This window comes from Drosophila nasuta, chromosome 3 (genome assembly GCF_023558535.2).
Source record: "Drosophila nasuta strain 15112-1781.00 chromosome 3, ASM2355853v1, whole genome shotgun sequence".
Lineage (NCBI taxonomy): Eukaryota > Metazoa > Arthropoda > Insecta > Diptera > Drosophilidae > Drosophila > Drosophila nasuta.
The window spans coordinates 33,001,462-33,020,117 of record NC_083457.1 but is presented as its reverse complement, the minus strand read 5'-3'; the positions used below and the strand labels follow the sequence as shown (position 1 = coordinate 33,020,117).

Sequence of the window (18,656 nt, the reverse complement as noted above, 5' to 3'; positions counted from 1 at the left end):
GCGTGACTACACACAGACACATTCACGCTATAAAAAACATGTTCGCGATCAGTCTGTGTTTTGTGTTTATAGACAATACTTAACACGCTATAGGTAGATGTTTTGTTTAATAACAATACGTTTGCAAAAATCTGTAAAGCAAATCTCGGTAGTGGTACCGAAGGTTATATCAGGTACAGACGTTTCGTTCCAAATTTCATATGTACATATGTATGTATATACTATATGGTCCAGCCGATCAAAAGATTCAAAAGTGGTGAAAAGTACTGATTTTTTCAATTTCTATTCTATTTCTATTATCATAATAGCCAACAATCAATTTCCTAGTAACACAAATGCAAATCCAAGAATCTCTAATTAAAACGAAACAAAAGAAACAAATGTCACTAACCCTTTTTTTAAAACTGTGGCCCAGATTGTACACTGTTCAATAATATTTTCATATTGCGTTTAGAATTTCCGTCTATTAAATGTCAAGACCCACTAGACCACGCATTAGCACCCACAGCAAAAGGTTGTACGCTCTAGTTCTTTCATTCTTGTATATTTTTGGGGGGGGGGGAACCAGGTGAGAGAGAGCAACACATGAATATAATAAACTACTTTGATTATCTATTGGATACTCACAAATGTCCTACAACGGCAAGGCGATAAAGGCACCAAAGGCGGCAAGGAGGCATTTGCGTCAGCAGTCAGAGACCTGTGGGGGGTCGTCACAATTCAAAATAGAATAAAGGACAGTGACAAGCTGTCCAGAGCACAGTGGCTAACATGTCCTCCTGCGATTGTGCCTGTGCCTGTGCCTGCGATTGCGACTGCGACAGCTACTCTGACTGTGACTGCGGACTGTGACTGTTGCAAGTACTCGTAGTTGGTCATTCGTGTGCGAGTGCTTCAACAAATCGGTCGAAAGCTCCCAGGTCTCCATTATATAGCAAGTCGACGTGTTAATAACTAATAATGGACACGCGAGCGAGCGAGTGAGCGAGACTGAATAGAATAGCATTAAATAGAATAGAAACAATTCTTAACGATAATGAAGAGACAATGATTGAAGGCATTTAAAATCAATACGAAATCACAACAATTGAATAAAATTCAAATGCAATGTGTGTGTCTGTGTGTATGAGAAAAGAAATTATTAACGGATAAAAAGGCATTTGAATAACGCGCTTGGGAATCAATAATCGATTATTAATATAGAACTTGAAAAATGACAACGTGGAATCAATAAACCTTCAATTGCTGTGATTGCTTCTATGGCATGGGACTTTGCACAACTGACAAGCTCCAACCGCCAACAACAAAAGCAACCACAAGGACTATAACAAGAAAGAGCAAACAACCAAAAGCAACCTCAACACCACTGAGGAACGCATTTAGCAACTCCAAGACAGGTACAATTGCATCCGTTTTAACTCGTCTTTGGTTATTATCCTAATGTGAATATTATAATTGGGTCGCATTCGATTTTTTATTCAATTGTGGGAATAATAAAACTTTGGGAATTGGGTTAGTGAAACACAAAAAAAAGGACATACTCACACCCCTCGGTTATCCTTGACTATTGACGTCCACCGACACAAAAAGCACAGAACAGGCGAAAGTGTCAAGAAGCTAAGCAACAAGTTTATTTATTTACATTTATCGATCCAATTACATGTCTTTTGAACTAATGAACTTTATCATATGGACATATGAGGTCATAAAAATTGTACCTACCTACCTCCCTCCATCCCTCGTCGAGCCTTCCACACATTGTCCTATGCGTGAGGCAAACCCATTCACAGCCATGACGAGACAATTGTACACACATAGAACACTATAAATACATATCTCGTGTTTGTCCAATGTATAAATACTCTAACTGTAACGTTTTTATTAACAATCAAGTGCCCTTTAAGCACTCCTCGGCCACGAGATGCCCTTATTCATCCAGTTTTAACAAACATTCAATCTTAAGCACCGCAATGCGCATAATCAATATGCTGAACATCCGCACAGTCTTTAACGTATACGTAATGACGTGCGTATCTTGCAGCCTACGCACGCTAGATGGCGCCAACAACCCAATGCGAGTAAAAAGTTGTTGATGGGGGAGTAATATTTTTTTGTGACTTCTTTGTTATTTACAGTCACATGTTATATTTATACATTATAATTATAAATATATATACTTATTTTGTCTACTTCTTTTCTATTTTCTTTTTATTTAACTTCTAATTTGATATCTTTAGCTCTCTTTCTATTTATTATATACAATTTAGTATTTACAAATAAATATTTGCTGTTATTATATTTTTTTTTTCATTTATAATTTTGTATTCTATATTTGTAATCAATTATTTCCTACCCAAATTTTATTTATTTTCCTTTTTAATATTTATATTTGTATTGTTCATTACTTGTCATTTACCATGCATTAATTATTTGTTTGTTAGAAACCTTCAACCACAAAAACAAAATAGTGAGTCCTGTGTAAATTGTCTATGTATACATTAAATTACCTATGCATATATACATATTTAGTGGCATTTACATAGACGAGTAGTAAAGGTAATTCCTTTAATATATTGTGCTATTGTGTGTTGTTTTCAATTTGAGAAACACGAGGGAATTAGTGGAAATATGTATGAAGGGCATAGTTTGTGAGTTCAATTTCAACGAGTAGATAATAAATGCTAAATGACGGAATTGTTTGTGTCATTCAGTCGGTCGGTCATCGACTACGTATTAGAGGTAATTTTATGTTCACACGTCAATTGTATGCTTATGCTCGATTTATATTATGCATGAGAGTTCCAAAATCATATTCGCCCCCAAATTGTTGACTTTTGAGGGTTTATTTAAAGTAACTTACCACACGCAACGGAATGCGTGTCGCCTGAGGATGAGTAATCGCACTATTGGTAGAGAGTAGATGGTTGATGGTAGATAGTAGATCATATGCAACGTCAAAATGGAAATGGAAATACATATTTAATTATGGGTACGGCGACAGGTGTTTTACTACCGCGCGCGCTAAATTGTAGGTCAAATTATAAAGTAGTTTGATCAAAAAAAAAGTAATAATAATAAATAGAAATTTGGTATGACCCGAACTTATGCATATGACATTATTTCACTGTCGAACTCTACAAATTATCAGCTTTATTCTTATTTTCGTAGTCTCTACGCACGGTGTGCGCTGTGACGGCATTGCCAACAAAGTGCTGGACATAAAATGAGCAGTCACTTCGAGGTGCCGAGTGGCAAATCGAATGTGTTTCAAATACGTATCGATAGCGTTGAGGATGAAAGCACTTCACCCGTAACGGAAGCCAGTTCTCGCGAAGATCTCATCGGCAGTACGGCGGCTGAGAGCGAAAGAACTGTCGAAGAGACCGTCTTTCAGTTTCCCAGTAAGTCGTCTCACCTCTTCTCATTTAACTGGCAACAAGTTAAGCGCTCTTTTTCAACAGGATTTCTGTCTGTGCCCATACTACGTAATCCACGCCACAACTCGACACCCACAACGCGTCGAGAAGTCGTCTCGAGTCCTGCGAAAAGTGAACGCATGATACGCAACAGCGTGCCCAAGCAAAGACCGCGAAGACTCAGCCAGGACAGTGGCATAGTGGCAGGTCGTCTAGTGGGTTATGCTGTAAGTTGAACAGAACTTAGATGCTGGAAGTACTTTATATTTATTACATATTATTCACAGGAGAGCCCCTTGAATGATCTAGATCTCAAGCTTCGTCCAATGGCGACTAGCGTCACTGTGGATAATATCTACAGTTTTCTGGAGGCAGAGCGCCAACCCGACAGCACGCCCATTGCCGGCAGTCGTCCAGTCTCGCCTAAGGCCCAAGTGAGGACTATTCCATTGAGCGGTAACGCTGCGTCCGCTTCGTACACCGAGAAATGGCTGAACTCATCGATGATGCGGGGCAGCAATGGCTCCTACTATCAGAAGAGCAACTCAATGGCCGTGCCGTTGCCCACACACCTGGAAACCGAATCGGCGGAGCCAAGTCCCACACAGGCCTTTGGGCCCAAGATCGTTGGCAGTCACGACGAGGACATACCCGGCACAGCCATGCGACGCACTTTGGGCCTAAATCTCAGTCCTGTGCTGGTGGCTCGTAAGTCGATAGCAGATGATAAGGTTAATCAATCGTATGAGGTAGTCGACTCCTCGCATTCGAATGTGATGAACGATCAGTTTGGCTATCGACAATTAATGCCCGCGGAGCGCAAACCCTCCACAGAGGAGAGCAGCATTGCCGGCAGCTATATGAGCAGTCGAAAGGCTAGCAAAAGCAACAGCCTGACTGGAGATGGTAACGATGAACGACGCATCAGCAAACAGGATCGCGAAGGACTCGATCCGGAGTCGCTGCTATTTCGCGATGGACGTCGCAAGGTGGACATGGTGCTGGCCTGGGAGGAGGAGGACTTGGGTGTCATGACCGAGGCGGAGGCACGGCGACGCGACATTCGACGCTGTTTCATGGACAATCTTGTGAAGGAGGGACTCGAGGTGGAGCTGGAGGACAAATCGCAGTCGTTCAACGAGAAGACGTTCTTTTTGAAAATTCATTTGCCCTGGCGACTGGAGACTCGACTCGCCGAGGTCATGAATCTCAAGTTTCCCATCAAGCGCTTCATCACCATTTCGGTGAAGCCATCGTGGGTAAGAATACAGGAAATTTCCTAAGGATGGAATGGTATAATAAGCCTTCTTTCTCGTTTTAGGATGAGGACAATGTGGTCATGCGCAATGTGCAGTATTGGAAAGATGTCTGGCAGCGCTTGACTAAAAAGATACAGCTCGACCACAGTCTGCTGGAAGGCGAAACAACCTTCAAGGCGGCCACAGCCAATGGCAATCCAGAAGAACAGTGAGTTATCCTCCTGAATCTAAACCTCAATCTGTATTTAAATATAATTTCCACCATTTAGATTCATTGTCAAGGATCGCGCTACAGCTTACACCAGTGCCCAGCGCTCGCTCATGGTGATGCAAGTGCTGATTCGCACTCCGTACGATGAAAGTGATCGCAGTGGCATTCGCAGACTGCTCAACGACGGCACCTATCTGGGTTGCTTTCCTCTGCACGAGGGTCGCTATGATCGTCCACACTCGAGTGGTGTATCATTAGATCGCCGTGTGCTCTATCAGACCTGGGCACACCCTTCACAGTGGTACAAAAAGCAACCATTGTGCCTAGTGCGCAAATATTTTGGCGATAAGATTGCATTATACTTCTGCTGGCTGGGCTTCTACACAGAGATGCTGGTGTATCCGGCTGTTGTGGGCACACTCTGTTTTATCTATGGCCTGGCCACACTCGAATCGGAGGATAATACGCCCAGCAAGGAGATATGCAATGAGTACGGCACAGGCAACATCACACTCTGCCCACTGTGCGACAAGGCGTGCAGCTACCAAAGACTCTCCGAATCGTGCCTCTTCTCGCGACTGACTTATCTCTTTGACAATCCCTCCACAGTATTCTTTGCCATCTTTATGAGCTTTTGGGGTAAGTATATTGTGCTATAATATATATAGAAAATTATAGGGATACAGGGTTGAAAGAGGTCAAAGACTATCTCTCTTTCTTCCAAAAGAATAAAACAACTAGAAATAATAAATATTGGGAGAATATTAAAAGGAGTTTAATATAATACTACAAGTTTAAACGAATAACCAAGAATTTAGTTACACAAAATAATAATCCCAATGTGATTGAATTCTGAGTTTTTCCTTTTGATTTTCGTAATCATTTCCCGAAATGTAATATTTCCATTCTAAGTGCAAATCTTATTATATATAAATCATGCTAATTTTTAGCTACTACATTTCTGGAACTATGGAAGCGTAAGCAATCTGTTCTAGTTTGGGAATGGGATCTACATAATGTTGAAATGGATGAGGAAAATCGACCCGAGTTTGAAACCAATGCCACCACATTCCGAATGAATCCAGTGACCCGAGAAAAGGAACCCTACATGTCCACCTGGAGTCGAGCCATACGTTTCGTCATCACAGGCAGCGCAGTGCTCTTTATGGTAATGAATCAAAATACATACGTAGTTTTTTTATTACTTAAGCTACCGATTTCTCCTCAGATCTCTGTTGTGCTCTCTGCCGTGTTGGGTACCATCATCTACCGCATCTCCTTGGTCTCAGTCATCTACGGTGGCGGCGGTTTCTTTGTCAAGGAGCATGCCAAACTGTTTACTACTGTTACCGCTGCGTTGATCAATTTGGTGGTCATCATGATACTTACACGAGTGAGTTTCTTTTTTATATATAGTATTTAAGAATTTAATTTATTAATTATTTATTTTTGGCAGATTTACCACCGCATGGCAATTAAGCTAACGAACCTGGAGAATCCACGCACTCACACTGAATACGAGGATTCATATACATTCAAGATATTCTTCTTTGAGTTTATGAACTTTTATTCGTCCCTCATCTACATAGCCTTCTTTAAGGGTCGCTTCTTCGATTATCCTGGCGATGATCAGGCTCGACGAAGCGAGTTTTTCCGACTGAAAAACGACATTTGTGATCCGGCGGGCTGCTTGTCTGAGCTCTGTATACAATTGGTAAGTTTATTTTTATATATTTTATACCTTTCCCGCAAAACATAGTCAACGAATTTTAGACAGGAGATACAAATTCAACTTCCTTGAGAGGCATTCAAAATTACGAAAACGGATAACTGCTTGCTTACTTTGTATAATTCGACAAGCAGTCCATTTAATACGGGCTTTAGAAGGAAAGAAAGCAGAATACATTACAGCCTTAATAAAACTGTTACATTTTCTGTTGCATTTGTCTAATATAAGGGAATTTTCTTAAGCATTCATTTTATTTACTATGTATTTCAATTCAATTTCCATAAACTGATCTTAATTTATTATTTGCTTAAATTATATTTTCCTGCAAACTTCACCCAACAACTTTAATTAATCTAATTTGTTACAGGCCATCATTATGGTGGGCAAACAGTGCTGGAACAACTTCATGGAGTATTTGTTTCCAAAGTTCTGGAACTGGTGGCGTCAGCGCAAGCACAAACAGGTATGCATTAAAAAGACAAATCAACTAGATTTATATCAAATATAAAGTTTTCCAATGGATAATAAATTGTTGCAATTCAATTGCAGGCCACAATAGACGAGTCGCATCTGCACATGGCCTGGGAGCAGGATTATCACATGCAAGATCCCGGACGCTTGGCGCTCTTTGATGAATACCTCGAAATGAGTGAGTAATGAATGCATTAACTGAATTACTTCAATTAAAAATATTAATTGTGAAAATTGCAGTTCTACAATATGGATTTGTCACGCTATTCGTGGCCGCCTTCCCCCTTGCTCCTCTCTTTGCGCTGCTCAACAATGTGGCCGAAATACGTTTGGATGCCTACAAGATGGTCACACAGGCCAGACGACCTTTGGCAGAACGAGTGGAGGATATTGGCGCCTGGTATGGCATATTACGAATTATTACGTATACGGCTGTGGTCTCCAATGCCTTTGTGATCGCCTACACAAGTGATTTCATACCACGTACCGTCTACAAATTTGTTTACTCGGAATCGCATACTCTGGCTGGATACATCGAGCACTCGCTATCCATATTCAATACGTCCGATTACAAGGAAGAATGGGGAGCAACGAGCAGTGAACGTGATCCGGATACCTGTCAATATCGTGGCTATCGGTAAGTTGTAATATGCACATAAATATCGTATATGGATAACTTCAATTAACTTTTGCTTGCAGCAATGGACCCAAGGACTATGAACCCTATGGACTTAGTCCACATTATTGGCATGTTTTCGCTGCTCGTCTCGCTTTTGTGGTTGTCTTTGAGCATGTGGTATTTGTTCTTACTGGTATCATGCAGTTCATCATACCCGATGTGCCGTCCGAGGTAAAAACGCAAATGCAACGCGAACAGCTGCTGGCCAAGGAGGCGAAATATCATCATGGCATCAAGCGTGCCCAGGGAGACAATCAGGATATTGCCAGTCTATTCCGAGATGCCACCAATCGTCAATCGTTGGCCGGCAGTCAAACAACATCGCGTGGAAGTTGGGCACGTCGCTTCAGTCGCTTAAGCGATGGATTAGATGCCCATGTGGAGGTTGCAGCTCGACCGCGACGTTCGGTGGAGTCAACCGTGTGGGAAGTTTCCTGACACGAGGAGGAGGCCGAGAGCGATATACCCAACAATCAGCAAGCTAACAGATGAGAATAGAAGACCCAAGTCTATGGTCTCCTTTTTCTCCATAGCACCTATGACTACGATTGCAATTATTATGAAGTCTTTGAATTTATTATTTACTCGTCAACTGTTACTATTACTATTTCAATTACTTTAAGCTTAAACACAAATTTACCTGATCAATATTAATGTAAATAAATATGATTTTAAGTAAATAAAGCTTGGCAGTTATTTATTGAGAAAACCAAATTTCATTAAAGCATTGTGTTGAAAGTGGGGATGCAACTGCTTGCAAGCAGTTGTGTAAAGCAGTGCTGGTAAGAGGCAGAGGGTGTTCTCATCCTTCTGGTGGGAACAGTTCCTTTTTGAATGATTAAAATCAACAAGTAGTTGTTATTAATTATATGAGAGCATGAGAGTTATTGTTTTGGATTTTGTTCAGGTTGTCATATTTACGTTTATTATATCATGCACATAATTTATATCAACAGCTCTTCTTCGAGTTGATGTAAAGGGTTTCGATGAGTATGTGGCTTCCGTTACCAAAACAACCAAAGCCAGGGCCTCATTGTTTACTTCATCAAGTTAGTGTTTAGCAGAATTTCACATTTTCGAAAAATTGAGAATAAATTGAAAATCAACATGAACAAGAAACTTTCTCCAGAAGATGCGTTCTATGAAAATTTAACGTTAGGTTTGATCAAAACCCTATGTGAGTCTTGCCAGCAATCATATTCCATACAAACTTATTTATCTTAACTCTTTTCTTTTAAAGCAAATGTGCCGCGAGTCTGTAATGTCAATTTGGAGCGCCGTCAGCCGCTAAATCTATGTCAGGTAGTCAACTGGGAGCAGCGACATTGTGTTTATCTTCCAGAGGACATGAAGAAGTTCTATTTGTCCACCGATGGCTTCGTTCTCAACTGGAGCTATCAATATGCGCGTGAGTAACTTCTTTATATATCAGAGAAGTTAGTACTAACTAATTTTGCCAGCTAGCGATATTCGTCGTGTGGGTTATATACACTTTCCCCACCTGCTGCAGGTGACGCTTTTGCGTGAGAACATCGAGAACACGCACTCGGTGAGCAACTCGACATCTTCTACCACCACGGCGGCCACTTCGAGTACCGCACCCAAGGATAAGAGCGACAATGCACCGCCCATCATAATGCCAAAGACGAAAATCTTTGAGATCAACAACATCAATGAGGTGGCCAAGGTGAGCTTCCCACTTTCCCAGTATTAATTATGAATCATTCGTAATGTCTCATTATCTAGGTCTGCATGTTTTACGAGTCAACAAACTCGAACAATCCGAGATTTTATTTACTGGAGCTGAACACGCTGAGCTGGCAGTTTTTGGCCGAAACATTTAGCGAATATTTGCGCATGGCCATTGCACATTTGGGTCTGCCTTATTGGGAGCTCTGCTTTTCCAGCTTCGGCCTGCCCTCGTGGACGGAGCAACTGTTCTTGCTGCTCGCACCGCATCTACTCGAGAAACACGAGCTGCGGCGTGGACGCATAATAAATCCCGCTTGCGAGCATCCGTACAACATTATTGATCCGAACATCTTTCGGGGCAAGCCAAAGGGATTGGCAAAGACGTTGGCAAACAGTAACAAGCCACATAAGTGAGGGAAGTGTTGGAATTCAGGTAGAAAAAACAAATGAAATGGATTTTATTTTGTTAACAAATGCACAACACGTCGTCTCCATTGTACTAGAGACGATATTAAATAAGAAATTTAAAAATTATATGAATAGATGCATGACAATTGAGTTAGTTGACGCTCATTAGTTAATAAAAGTCCGCACTCTTATCTTCCAAATCTGCCAGCATTTTATCCCTGATTTGTGGTCGTGGATCCTCCTTAATTTGGGTGGGTACAGCACCCACCTGGCCCAGCATAAATTCCAGCTCCTCCACCGTCAATTTCTCGCCACGCAGCTCGAGCGGACCAATAAACTGCTTGCGCAGCGCTCCCTCGTAGTAGATGAATATGGTGGGCAGGTTCTTCTCTGGAAAGTTTGGTATGCACGTCGTTGCCACGGAGCGCATGAATTTCGTTTGTGGGTAGCGCACGGCAAGGTTTTGCATATGATGATGGATGAGGGCACAAAGTGGAACACCATTGGCATACAGATGCAGCACCGCCCAGATGCCTTCGCCCGCCTTTGTCACCTCATTGACATATTCCTGGCCGGAGATCTCTCGCACACTGCCAAATCTCGCCTTCTCCGCTGTGGCGCGCATCTCAGCTATGCGACGTTGCCGATACTGCTCTAGCACAGCTTCATCCTCGGAATCTTCCAGCTCGTCCAGTTCATCCAGTGACATGTCATCGATCTTCTTATCGCGTTGTCCCTCCTGGGGTGGCAGATCTGTGCGTCGCTGGATGGCATCATCCATTAACGCTTGGATCTGATCTTCTGTGATCTCGGCCTCCTTTTGTTTCGGTCCAATGATTCCCTTTGCGCGCAGCACATCATTCCACTCAGTATCTTCATTGGGATCCTACAACAATGAAAAGCATTTGCTTCAATTTTCATTCAACATTTGCTGCACCCACATTTTCATTGTTGGGGAGCTTCGAGTTTTGACCAAATATGGAAATGCCGTTTATGCATTGCCATTTGATATTGACATAAATAAAACTAAGAACACGTGCGCGCCGCTTACCTGCATTTTTATGAGTTTATTCTATTTAGGGTAGCACTACTAAAAATTATTATTAAATACTTGGAAGTACTCCTCTTTAAATAAATATCTTGTAAACTAAAAATAAAATGCAAGTGACTAATCTTCAACAACGTGCCGGAGTGTGACCGTAAACTACATTTCCAAAATACACTTTTTTTAGTTCCCTTTTTTAATATTAGGTATATTTTTCATTTTTCCATATATTTTGGTATATTTATATTCGGTTTATCAAGGTGAAATCCAAACAGTGCTCACCACAGGAGAATATATAAAACAAGAGCTCCAAATTATGAAATTGTACCTTGAGTTTTCAATATAGGTGTATTTTTATTATTTAGCACATGATTTATTTATACAATAAGCATTTGTTTATCTAAGCATTTACTTAACATTTTAATTAATTTGATTTTGGGCCATTTGTTATATTATAATAATTATTAAAATTGATAATACTTATGAGCTCAACAATTTTCTCGTTATATCCAGACGCATCAATCTTATTGCCTAGATAAATAACATAAAGCATAAACTTTTCAAACTCGGTTTCTTCAAATACTAAACGCTTATAACGCGGATGAATAAATTCTTGATTTTGGTCCAAGACAAATGATTTTGAGTGCAGGATCCTGAAACAAAAGAAAATAGTAATAATAAAAATTAAAATTAATTAGATGTGCAATTGCAACTCACTTGCAAAATCGTAAAACAATCACTAGAATACTGTCAATTGTATTTCGAAACTTTGCGCTTTGTCGGTTCAGCAGAGAGATGAAAACAATTTGTTTTACATATTCGACGTGACGTTGATATAATTCCTCGACAGTTTCCACTTTGCGGAGTTTATCGTTAAAGGTTCGCCAAGTGCCCTGCAGTGCATTCGTCTCCAAATGATTTTGCAATGTGAGTACAAAATGCGACAGCTTGCGACGAACCAATTGCAAGTGACGATATTGTGGTGCCATGTGAATTGCCTTGCCGTGGAGCTTGGACAACTCCTGGAGATGTTGATAGGTACGTTCAAGCATAAAGCTGACATGACGCAGCTTCAGCAAATACGAGAAGATATGTGTATACTTTTGCATAGTCTCTACGCTTATGACCAAATTGAGTGGCCAATCAGCTTTGCAATCCAAAGTGAATATGGACATCACATCTATATTCATCAGATCAAAAGATTCCGGAATGTTTGAGCATATCAAAGTGAGATTCTCAACGAACACAGCTGCCGCACCTGTAGCTTCAGTTGCACTTCGGCCAAGAGCATTCTTCAAAATCATATCAAGTGTGCCCTTTTGGCATAAACTTCGCGGTTCCATGCCCGCTTCAATGCGTTCCAGAATGCCGCCAACCAGCGCTGTGCCAAACTCCCCATCCAGCAAGAAGAAATAGTTTCGCAGCTGGCAAAAATGCTCATACACATTGAGGTCATCGAAGATGCGCAGCACTTCGTTGCGTAGCAGCGACAAATGGGTATCCAACGGCAACAATATCGACTGCTCCACATATCGCTTGATCAGAAAAGGATTATGCTCTTTGGGCAATTGAAAGCGCCAAGATTGACTTGAAAGCTCGTTATGATGAAGCTGGAAAACAGGTTTACTCCAGTTAAAAGCTTTCCTTGTCATTTCCGGGTTCTTCGGCAACTTTTTCGGCGTCATCTCGCATATTTTTGAATCATCATCTCGACGCTCCTCAACATCCTTACATTCGACTGCTGCATTGACATTGTTGTTGGCCGCATCAATCGTTTCTTTTGGTATACATAGCTCAATCTCGATATCCGATGTGGTTGACATAGGCGTTGCTGTGTCTAAAGTAGGCTCCACAAACAGCTTGTGAGGCTCCAATGGCAAGTGCAATTTAAGATTACTCTCTGAGTCCTTTTCTACATGCAGCACGGTTTTATTCTCTCTAAGAGTTACGCCATTTAAAGTGTCAAAGTGCTGATGATGCAGCATTCGCTGCCGATTGCGCTGCAATTCGCTTAAGTCCTCAACATTCATATTGACATCTGTGGGCAGCTGAGCCGTCAATTCCGTGCAGTTGAGCACTCTCAGGCGATTGCTTTCAGCATCTGTTAAAACCTTCTTTTTAGTTGTCTCATCTGCAGGTACTTGAGCCGTCACATCTGTGCAGTTAAGCACTCGCAATCGATTGCTTTCCGCATCCGTCAGCCCTTGAGTGGCTGTGTTCTGACGCAGCTCCACTTGCGTCTGGCTTTCCAGAAACTGGCCCGAGGATATATTGCGCTGGCGATTCCGATCGATTTCCGTGACCAACGCATTAGAATTCTGCACATCTGATGGCTCGAGATTCATGGGTAACTGAGAGACTTCTTTATCCTCGAGATCTTTCTTTTCTGTAGCTGATTCTTGACAATTCGGATTTTCTTTTGTGAATAGCACATTAGAGTTCTGCTCATCTGCTGGTCCCGTTTCTCCTTTTTCTTGCGATTCTGTTGCCTCGAGTTCTTCCTTTGAATCCTCCTCTATAGCAAGATCTTCAGCAGTTTTGGCTTCCGAGGAAAGTTCCTCACAGCAGGAAACGAAGCTGCGTCCACTGCTAGAACTTCCATCCGGACTGACTTCAACAACATTGACCGAAGATGGCTGTATAATTTGTTGCAAGGTTGCAATTTGCTTCTCCAACGCCAATTTCTCGCGTTGCAGCCGCACTTCATTCTGCTGCTCACATTTCTCGCGAAGCATGAGCTCTGCAACAATCTCCTGGCGTCGTTGCTCTAAACGCGACTCTTCCTCCTCCTTTCGCTCATTGTTGAACTCCGCATAACGACGTTGTTTGCCCTCGTTCGCTTTTGACAGCAACTCCCGCTGATTCTCCTCCCAGTCCGCAATACGCTCTTGGGTGCAGCTCCACATGCGATTGCCAAAACGATGGCTGTGTAGAGTGCGCTCCTCGAGCATGCTTTGCATGCTGAATGGCGTGATGCTTTCCAGAAAGCATTTATAGTGGAACTTTAACTTGTTTTGCATATTTGTCAATTGCTCTTCCGTCAAACACACGGACAAGTTGGGAGGTTTCCATCTGAAAAGTGCATTCTGTGAAAAGACAATTACATTATGATTTAGCTGATTTTCTGCATATTCTGTTAACTCACCTGAGCATTGTAGCGTTTTAGTAGTCGACTATACTTGCCACACTGAACAATGGCCTGCTCATTGCCCGCAAGAAATCCGGGAACCATATTGCTATGCACTTTGAAACCCTTATCGAAGAACTCTTTGCTCTGCTCGTCCAAGCCTTTTGTGGAGCTAATAAATAGCTCGTTGAATGGCTCATCGAGTTCACCCTCATAGAGCCAACGCTGCAACTGACGATAGTATGTCTCACAGATCAATCTCAGCAGGTACATTAATATTTGCAGGTACTGTATGTTGACGCAGGCATCAATCTCGGACCAAACTACGCTCAACAGGCTGGCACCAGTAGCACCATTTGCAATATTTGCTAGGAAATTAAGTATAATTCAAATTCAAACAAACATATCGTTCATATTCACGACTTACCAGAGGGTTCGTTCTGAAACATTTGATCAATTTGTTGCAACAATCGCATGGTGGGAGTGGCACTATGGAGCAGTTCGGATAAATTCTTGGCTGGCTGCGAGAGCAAAAACGTTCGACTATTCGACATAAGAGCAATAATTGCATGGCGCATTGTCTGTAAAAAATAATTTGTATCTTAATTACATCATTCAGATTCTTACTAAAAGGTCCACTTTTGATTTATTATTTTAGTTTTTCTCTCTTTAGAGCATAAACTGTACAATTTGCGCTGGCTTACCCGGTTCATGGGACGCTCTATCTGTTCGTAATCCAGGTCCCACTGGGTACGAAAGCAGAGTCGCAGATAGGCACGACCAGCATCCAGAAAAGGCTGTGCATAGTCAGCCAATACATTCGGGAGCAGAGTTTTCACTGTTCTATGCGGACGCAGAAAAAAATAACCATCGGGTGTCAACAAAAATGTTTCCGATTGCAGTCCAACTAAGGTTAAACAAAGATCAGCATATAAAGAATCAAATTAAAGGTACAAGAAAGCTTAAGCTCACCTGAAACCTTTTTTAAGTGATCGATCAAGAGGGGCAGCTCAATAAAATACACTTTAGTACTTCGATCCCGATGCCAATTAATTTCGTTACACAGACTCAAATCCGAGAAAAAATGTTTCTCAGGGCGTCGTGTAATTTGCTTGATTTTCTTCTTAATTGTTTCCTTGGGCTTAGCCGGAAGCGGCAACTTATATCGCAATGGAGTCGAGAGTGTCTTGGATTCCTTGAAGCGCGCGACGCTTTCACGCCAAGCAGAACAGTAAGGATTTTGTTCCAGGCAATTCTCGATAGGTTTTCCTGCTGACCGTAGCGTAAAATACGAGTTGCTGCCATTCTCGATTAGCAGACGAGGCGTACGGTATTTGGTGCTGCGGGGAATGGATCGAAATACCGTAGGCTGAAAGCAGAGCGACTGATATAACTCTTGACGCCCGCTGTGAAATGTCCTTTTCAAGCGCAATGGCTCCGGTAGCAAGACTTGCGATTCAAACGTATTTCTGCCAGCCCGTTCCAATCGTAGGAGCAGCAGTTGAGCTCTTCTTCTTCCGCCATTTGCCTCAAAGGATATGTTTTGCAGGCAATGGGTAATATCGGTTATCAGTTCAGCATCAAAATAACCACTCTGGTCATTCAAAAGCTTGCTGCACTGCGGCAATTCATCCAGTTTGTCACAAAAATAACTTTTTGCGTTCCCGCGCAGCAAAACTTCGTAGATTTGTGCGCGACGCCTGGAAACTTCAGCTGTTGCAGGCAGCAGCAGATTTGCATCTGGTTCTTGACTTTCGGCCCGTTCATCTTGCAACTGCAATTCAGCTAACTTACTGATTAGTTTGAAGATGCTGTGGTTGCAAACAAACGATGCAGCCATTCAAACTAATTATAGTGTGTGTGTGTGGGTTTATCCTAATCCCTACACTTAGTGGATGCAATAAATAAACTTCCTAACAACAATGTGACCACAGTCGTATTACGCAAATTCACCATTTTACAGGGCAAAAATATACCAAGATAAGAACTAAGCGCGAACGATTTGAATTTATTTGAATATTGAATTTTCCCTCACATATTAATTACCTCTGAAAAAACAAACAAATTATTTGCTTAACTATGACAATAATGGAAGACTTGTCGATTTGACATAGCGATTAGGGCTACAAGGGAATGCATTACCAGGGCTTACACAAAAATGTAATAAGATATTTAAAACAACGGTTTTGTTCCAGGACTGCACAACACCAAATCAGCTGTTGCGTGCTTACACTGGAAACATAACCGAAACCATTAATGAGTTTGTTCCTACTTCATGAATATACATAAAATTACTTTTATTATTAAAATAGTTTTCGAACATTTAATACTTGTATACAAACAACTTGTTATTTGACTTTAGCCTCTTCAGCACTTATGTATGCTTTCTTTCTGTTGATCGTTGAATTTCTGAGCTGAAGACACAGACTTAATATTCAAAATTCTGATAAATTATTGAATTAAAAACCAATGTGTTAATTTATAGTCAGCATTCTTTAATGGTTTACTCTCGGTGAATTTCTTTTAATTTCATAAAAATTATATTCAGAACACTGCTATAAAGGCAATTTTTCAAAATGTTTGAATTATACGAACTGGTATCAGCTTAATTTTATTATGATTTCAATTAACTTACGACTACATACGATCAGGGTTAAATAGAACTTCTCGCTTTTTTTTTTTTTTTGCATAGTGATGTGCTGATTCAAGTGTGCTATATATGATACATTAAACGTTCTTTTGAGATTGACTGCATATAATAAGCTAGGTATATAGTATATCGGCGCAATTAGATATATATATTAGAGCATGCTAAAGGATTATACATTAAAGTTAATTGTTAATTTTTTCTTGTTTTGTTTAGGTAAATAGCTGTATATAACTGAGATTTAATCAAACATCGAAATCAAAATCAAATATGAGTAAAAAAAAGACTTGAATGACATGTTAACATTTCGGCAAAATGAGCGCCAGCGCAAAACGGCATAGTGCACACACAGATCAGCCGATCTAGCAAATAGTAGACTATATATGTATTAGGTAAAGAGCATTTGGAAAGGCGTCGATTGAATGTGAGACGCTTTTGTTTCGACGCCAAATGAAAGTTGTTGCTTAACTCGCCGTTGAGAACTTGTTGCATGGTTGTATAATCGACGTTTTGCGAGCAGGCACCGTTTCTGGAGTTGGGATCGCCTCACCGGTGGTTACCTTATTGGCAAACACCTGTTTCACGCCGCCACCTTTCTGTTTGGCCATTTGATAGTCGCCAGAATCAAAGAATTTTTGCTAAAGACATATTTGATTAAAGCATTTCATCAAATTGCATTCAATTCAAAAGCACTACTTACGCCCTTTTGCAATCGTTTTTGAAGGAATGCAGAATGTCCACCAGGCACACGCATACCAGTTGGATATTTCGACTTGAGCTTCTCCTCCTCGATCTTTTCCAAATCCCGTGGGTTAGTCTGATCGCCAGTCGGCTCGTTCTCCTGTGGCGTTGTTGCTGGACTGTTTTCCTCAGTGGAACTCATGGTGGCCTAAGACACAATAATTAATAGACAAGAAAATAAAATCGCCAATTGGAAGATGTAGAGCGATAACAGCAGTTTTTTTAATACGATAAAAACCGGCCATATAAAGCTGCATTTCGTCAACCTCACACACATGCACACACACGTACGTATAGCGTCCGTGTGAGTACACACACAGATGCAGAAATACTTGCGCCAACTTGCACACATACAGACATGCATGTACACATAGTGTGAACGCGTAAATATAATCGTATTAATTTGATGTGCAAATATTGTGACCATATTTATTACTTACACAAATTATAGCACTATGCACACATAATATCTATGTACATTTAAATATATTTACGACGAATATGTGAAAATATATATGCTCAAAATTGATCTCACTCACCTTTGTTTAGCCTTCTTTGATGCGTCAAAAAAAATGAAATGACAAGTAACTGTTGTTTTCCTTCTTTTAGTGCAATTAAGAACACATGTACGCCGTTTGCGTTTTTCCCAATAGTGTGTGTAGCAAATTAACCACAATTGGCGTTATGCAATTTTGAGTAGACGGCGACTAACGAACAGTACTTTTTAGACGGGTGGTGCGTTTAATGCAAAAATCTTTGTTGTGTATGGCGCTTTTAATTTTCTTTTACGCTTTTCAATCCAACTTTTTGAGACGCTCCGAAAGATTTCAATCAGTGTGACCACAAATCTTATACCGAAATATGCTAATCTTGCGATTATAATTATACCATAACATGCGGAAGCATGGAAAAAGGCGCCATTATTTGAATACTAAATTATAAATGTGTTCAACCTTTATAAGAGAGAAGATTAATATAAAAATGTCGAATTTTAAATTGCAGGAAGCATGAATGAAATTACATTTTGTAACCAATTTCGCATTCACTTCGCAGTATTAAAATACCGTTAATATCTCGCTCAAGGAGCAAATGAACTACTTGTAGCCCTGGTTACAGTTTCTTCCTTTGATAAACATTAAACGTGCTTGGTCCTTGGCTAGAAATGGTAACAATAATGAACAATTTTTAATAAATTGTTTTCTAAATTTGGAAATTATTATAAATAACTAAA

General features: G+C 40.7%; 5 protein-coding genes across 7 annotated transcripts; 2 read left to right on the top strand and 3 right to left on the bottom strand.

Moving 5' to 3' along the window:
- Positions 1-982: 982 nt before the first annotated feature.
- LOC132788170 (anoctamin-4) lies at positions 983-8,257 on the top strand. Its single transcript, XM_060795502.1, is given in 13 exon segments — positions 983-1,397; positions 3,169-3,401; positions 3,462-3,643; positions 3,704-4,675; positions 4,738-4,883; positions 4,945-5,525; positions 5,837-6,054; positions 6,115-6,279; positions 6,343-6,600; positions 6,983-7,078; positions 7,165-7,264; positions 7,327-7,723; positions 7,786-8,257. Coding segments are annotated over 12 exon segments (3,765 nt in total). The 5' UTR covers positions 983-1,397; positions 3,169-3,223.
- A 524-nt stretch (positions 8,258-8,781) lies between these two features.
- Positions 8,782-10,011, top strand: LOC132791084 (tubulin polyglutamylase complex subunit 2). 2 transcript variants are annotated; one of them, XM_060799879.1, is made up of 4 exons: positions 8,782-8,942; positions 9,006-9,173; positions 9,230-9,452; positions 9,512-10,011. In XM_060799879.1, exons 2-4 carry the CDS (start codon positions 9,061-9,063, stop codon positions 9,869-9,871), a joined length of 696 nt encoding a protein of 231 aa, XP_060655862.1. In that variant the 5' UTR covers positions 8,782-8,942; positions 9,006-9,060; the 3' UTR covers positions 9,872-10,011. The 2 variants fall into 2 exon arrangements, with proteins under 2 accessions (XP_060655862.1, XP_060655861.1); XM_060799878.1 differs by having other exon boundaries at positions 9,226-9,452.
- LOC132791085 (viral IAP-associated factor homolog) lies at positions 9,604-11,067 on the bottom strand. Its single transcript, XM_060799881.1, has 2 exons — positions 10,917-11,067; positions 9,604-10,751 (listed from the first exon to the last, which is right to left on the bottom strand). Exons 1-2 carry the CDS (start codon positions 10,920-10,922, stop codon positions 10,035-10,037), a joined length of 723 nt encoding a protein of 240 aa, XP_060655864.1. The 5' UTR covers positions 10,923-11,067; the 3' UTR covers positions 9,604-10,034.
- A 177-nt stretch (positions 11,068-11,244) lies between these two features.
- Positions 11,245-16,252, bottom strand: LOC132790795 (gamma-tubulin complex component 6). The gene is made up of 6 exons (XM_060799495.1): positions 15,010-16,252; positions 14,742-14,944; positions 14,465-14,618; positions 14,056-14,405; positions 11,628-13,996; positions 11,245-11,563 (listed from the first exon to the last, which is right to left on the bottom strand). Exons 1-6 carry the CDS (start codon positions 15,875-15,877, stop codon positions 11,335-11,337), a joined length of 4,173 nt encoding a protein of 1,390 aa, XP_060655478.1. The 5' UTR covers positions 15,878-16,252; the 3' UTR covers positions 11,245-11,334.
- Positions 16,253-16,511: 259 nt separating this feature from the next.
- Positions 16,512-18,272, bottom strand: LOC132790798 (cAMP-regulated phosphoprotein 19). 2 transcript variants are annotated; one of them, XM_060799501.1, is made up of 3 exons: positions 17,965-18,272; positions 17,385-17,573; positions 16,512-17,322 (listed from the first exon to the last, which is right to left on the bottom strand). In XM_060799501.1, exons 2-3 carry the CDS (start codon positions 17,565-17,567, stop codon positions 17,149-17,151), a joined length of 357 nt encoding a protein of 118 aa, XP_060655484.1. In that variant the 5' UTR covers positions 17,568-17,573; positions 17,965-18,272; the 3' UTR covers positions 16,512-17,148. The 2 variants fall into 2 exon arrangements, with proteins under 2 accessions (XP_060655484.1, XP_060655485.1); XM_060799502.1 differs by lacking the exon at positions 17,965-18,272 and adding an exon at positions 17,866-17,937.
- Between the last annotated feature and the right edge of the window lie 384 nt (positions 18,273-18,656).

Excerpts from the sequence above, each read along its gene's own strand:
- LOC132790795 (XM_060799495.1), bottom strand. The coding sequence starts at position 15,877 with ATGGCTGCATCGTTTGTTTGCAACCACAGCATCTTCAAACTAATCAGT. Across the intron at positions 14,945-15,009 it reads TCACTTAAAAAAGGTTTCAG|TTGGACTGCAATCGGAAACA; the intron begins GTGAGCTTAAGC and ends GTTTAACCTTAG. Across the intron at positions 11,564-11,627 it reads ATTGTTTTACGATTTTGCAA|GATCCTGCACTCAAAATCAT; the intron begins GTGAGTTGCAAT and ends CTTTTGTTTCAG.
- LOC132791084 (XM_060799878.1), top strand. The coding sequence starts at position 8,873 with ATGAACAAGAAACTTTCTCCAGAAGATGCGTTCTATGAAAATTTAACG. Across the intron at positions 9,174-9,225 it reads CTGGAGCTATCAATATGCGC|CTAGCGATATTCGTCGTGTG; the intron begins GTGAGTAACTTC and ends TAATTTTGCCAG. Across the intron at positions 9,453-9,511 it reads ACATCAATGAGGTGGCCAAG|GTCTGCATGTTTTACGAGTC; the intron begins GTGAGCTTCCCA and ends CTCATTATCTAG.
- LOC132790798 (XM_060799501.1), bottom strand. The coding sequence starts at position 17,567 with ATGAGTTCCACTGAGGAAAACAGTCCAGCAACAACGCCACAGGAGAAC. Across the intron at positions 17,323-17,384 it reads AAAAACGATTGCAAAAGGGC|CAAAAATTCTTTGATTCTGG; the intron begins GTAAGTAGTGCT and ends ATATGTCTTTAG.